This window comes from Poecilia latipinna, unplaced genomic scaffold, assembly GCF_001443285.1.
Source record: "Poecilia latipinna isolate Pla-1442-1.1 unplaced genomic scaffold, P_latipinna-1.0 Scaffold515, whole genome shotgun sequence".
Lineage (NCBI taxonomy): Eukaryota > Metazoa > Chordata > Actinopteri > Cyprinodontiformes > Poeciliidae > Poecilia > Poecilia latipinna.
This window is the reverse complement of record NW_015113131.1, coordinates 120,034-123,972: the sequence shown is the minus strand read 5'-3', so window position 1 is coordinate 123,972 and position 3,939 is coordinate 120,034. Positions and strand designations below refer to the sequence as shown.

Below are 3,939 nucleotides of genomic sequence, written 5' to 3'. Positions count from 1 at the left end.
ACCCTTGCGTGCTGTGTATATGTTTTTGTAAAAAATCTTTTCACTCAGACAGAAATAAATATATATATATATATATATATATATATATATATATATTATAGTTCTAATGGGAGCATTTGGAATTCACTCTGATTCTTCCGCATCACTTAAAATTCTTGCATTTGATTAAATCACCTTATGAAATGTGTGTTTAAAGTATTTTTCCCTTTCTAGAGCAGCTCTAATTATGCTGAGACATTCTTATTTCAGCCCTGAACTGAATTCTTTTTCACTGATGGTGGATTCTTTGAAGAATTTTTTATTTTGCTTTTATGTGGAACACTTATTCTATTTACCCATTAGATTGTAATTATGTTCAGGACTAGCCCTGCTGGGAGACAATTGAGACATTACAGTTCTCAAAGCTACCCATAATGCACTGCTGGATGTGCTTAGTTGCATGTGACTTGTGAAAATGTTGTTGCAATCTTATCAACTACAAAAGATGCACGGTATTTGAACAACCTTTTTTTTTTTTAACTGTTCAGTGTAAAATAGTGAAACATTTTTTAAAAATAATGTCCAAACATAACCCAGTTTAAAAATCAATATAATCAGGTTATTTTAAGAGCTCATTTATTAGGGGGTAATTACAAAGCTTTTAGCTTATTGTCGTTAAGGAGGCAAAATAAACTGGGATTGCATAATAGCTAGGAATAAAATAAGAATGTATTTTATTATGTCTGAATTGGTTTATATGATTGGATTAAATGAACATTATTTCTCTATGTTAAAGGGATTGGTTTGTCTTGTAAAGTGCCTTGAAAGACACCTGATGTGTTTCAGGGCTGTGTGAAAAACTGATTTGAACTGAAGAAAACCAAATAGATCTGTTGAAAAATTGTTCCTGTGATAATAAACTTGGACATTCATTGTAAGTAAATTAACAGAGCGCTGCTGATCACTCCTATTTAGGAATGCTGTTTTAAAACTGCATCTGGTAGCCTATAAATGCTGGGGTTGAGCAGTCAGGTGCAGGACGGGTACCTAAGAACATAGTTCATTATTAATCAACCTGTATCCGCTTGTTAGACTCGATAAGTAGCAATTTATCTTACTATTCCGTGCAAGAAGCATGCTTACTTGAAAACAAGTAATACATTTAGTAAGTATGTACAGCAGAGTTTTACTTAGGTCTGTGTGTCAAAGTAAAAAAAAAACACATCAATATTGCAGAGAGCACTATTATAACTACATTAATTAGAATGAAATTACTTAGCAGCAGCAGGGATGGTTTGTACATTTCTATTTTCAAATGTAGGCAGTCAGATCATAATATATGTGTTGATTTTTTATCTTTTCCTTAATGGTCTGATGTTAAGTATGGTAATTATGCTCAAGTCTTATCAGGCTGTGAGTATCCCGCACCAGCCCATGCATAATGAAAACCAGTAAGTTATGGTCCTTCCGCACATCTGACAAGTGTGCCGTCAGCTTTGGTTGTTGCTCAGTTGAGTTTTGCCTTGGATGTCGAGCCTGAAAAGCCCATTAGTGGACATTGTTGGGATTAATTATTAATGTCCTGTCTGAGTCCCAGCGGTTGTGGAAATTGTTGGCAGATGAAAGCCACAGTGGACTTCTTTTGAGCTGTGAAAGGAACAGGGTGTGTTGCTTCAGTTTAGCTAATACTGCATCTCAATTTACTTGCTCAAGTGTGCGAGCATGACTCAGGAAGAATAATGCCACTGTTGAGGTGTTTTCATTCGGTTCATTTCTGTTTTACATTACTGCAAGTTGTTAAAATGTGTCTTATTCATAGTTACGGGACTTCTGAAGTCGTCATCTTTTCCTCTGTAGTAGTTTGTCACACGAGTTCTGCTATGCGTCAGGATTCAAAGCTGACTCATGCGTGGTGGTCCAGCGCTGCCCCATGTTCGCCACGTTTGCCTTCTGAAACACGGAGCACTTTTTCACAGGTCGACATAAACATCGCAGCGTTAGATTTGGCGAAATCACGCTTTTTGAAAGCTCCTTCAGTGTGATCTTGCACCATTTGTATTCATCTTATTGAGCTCATGTTTGCACTGTGATTGCTTTAAAACATCTATAATCAGGTTTTGATTTTGATAGCTTCCTCGTGTTTCTTGTTATAAATAGGCATTTAACTGTGCTATTGAATACTCTTTCTAATTTAGTTGTGCAAACTGACATTTTGTGTGTGCGGCATCCGACTTAGTGGTTTTAAGGTGAGCAGCCAGCATGGACTGGTTGTGCCCAGTCACGGGGCAGTGAGAAAGCTGAGAACTATCCGCGACCTTTCTGCTCCTCAGTAGGAAACAGGAGAACCTCAGTGTTGCATAATGATGGTGGGATGGGTTCAGAAGGGGTTGTGGCAACCTTTGAAAAGATTGCGATAATTAGTTTTTGTCTAAGATTTTTATAATTTTGTCCTCTTTACAGACAGAGGATCCTGCTATGGAGCGCCCGTACACGTTTAAAGACTTCCTGCTTCGACCAAGAAGGTTGGTTTTTACTGAAGTCGCGGCTCAAATATTTGCGACACAATCCAATGAATAAAAACTGATATTGGAATGATTTTCAACCCTCATGATCGTCGATCCAACTTTTATTAGACTGCTAAAAATGAACTAAAATCAGGCATTATGTAGAAACTGACCTATACTTTAAAGAGGTCGTGTTGTCGTTCTAGTCACAAGTCCAGGGTGAAGGGTTACTTGCGTCTGAAGATGGCCTATTTGCCCAAACAAGGAGGACAAGAGGAGGAGGCTGGAGAGATGAGGGAAGAGGCTGAGGTAAGGTCTCAGACAATATTGCTGTTAAATGTCTAATTTTTTTATTTTTTTTAAAAACGTCTGACTTTGCATTACCTAAGGCCTTTCCTTTTTCTCTACCAGACGGGATCTTGAATTTCATTCCTTCCTTTCAAACAATGACAGCATCTCTCTGAGCTGAAAGATGAAAGTAAATGTCCGTCTTTAGACCAATAGGAATGTCTACTAATAGTGGGAGGAGGGAGGGGAAGTCTATTTTTTTTGTTTTTTTTTTTTGTTCTTTTTCCTGGGAATTTGGGAAACCTCTGGTTGCCAGAATCTATAAAGTCTTTTCCAGGTCGAGGTCTGGAAAATTCATTTAAAATGTGGGCTGATATTTGCAGAAACAGAAGCTTTGTGTCTCGAACTTTGAACGTCTGTTCTTCTGTGTCCTCTAACACAGCGGAAAGTTTCTTTTACTAGGGCTTGCAAAAGTATTTGCTCTCTTGAACTGTTTCACGTGTTGCCACTTTAAAACCTGTGCATTTCAGTACTCTTTCATGTGAGAGGCCGACACTAAATTGAGCGTAATTGTGAAGTAGAAAGAAAAGGAAGAATTATTCTTTTTTTTCTCTTTCTGTTCTTTCACAAGTACACTACTTTGTTGCTGTGTTGGATAAAATCTCAAACAGGTGGATGCTCAAGGGATGGAAATACTTTTTCAGAGACTTTCTGGCTCATCTTTGTTGTAATTGACCTCAGTTAGCCCAATGTTGAAGCACATATTTCTTTCTTCCCATGTTTTTATGCGATTCTGTCTTCGTCTTTAGCAGACAGTGTGCCCTGTTTCTAGGTGTGATCAGCTGCTTATCACCTACAGATCCTGTAACGCACACAGACAGATTCTGTCTGTACGTCCGTCTGCTTATCGCATCATGTTGATCAAGCGGCTACTCTGATGCAAAGCAACTCAGAGTGGAGGATATGCTGCTGTAATTATTAGTCATGCACCCAGTATGCAGTCCGTCTGCATAAATGTGCTTGATTTATGTTGCTTCTGTGGTGCCAGACTTGAAGTGACTTCATAGGAAGCGTGTGTCTGTGTGTGTGTGTGTGTATTGCAACGAGGGGAGGGGAGCACACACACACACACACGCACACACACTCAGGTGGGTGACGTTTCGCCACT

The 3,939-nt window shown here is 38.6% G+C and overlaps 1 protein-coding gene across 1 annotated transcript in view; it reads left to right on the top strand.

The window, feature by feature from the left end:
• Window positions 1–3,939, top strand: part of nedd4l (NEDD4 like E3 ubiquitin protein ligase) — a 55,049-nt gene that overhangs the window by 27,431 nt on the left and 23,679 nt on the right. Inside the window, exons 7-9 of the mRNA XM_015040531.1 lie at window positions 2,440–2,501; window positions 2,690–2,815; window positions 3,604–3,661. Of these exons, the coding sequence (XP_014896017.1) occupies window positions 2,440–2,501; window positions 2,690–2,815; window positions 3,604–3,661 (246 nt within the window). The remainder of the gene's footprint in view (window positions 1–2,439; window positions 2,502–2,689; window positions 2,816–3,603; window positions 3,662–3,939) is intronic.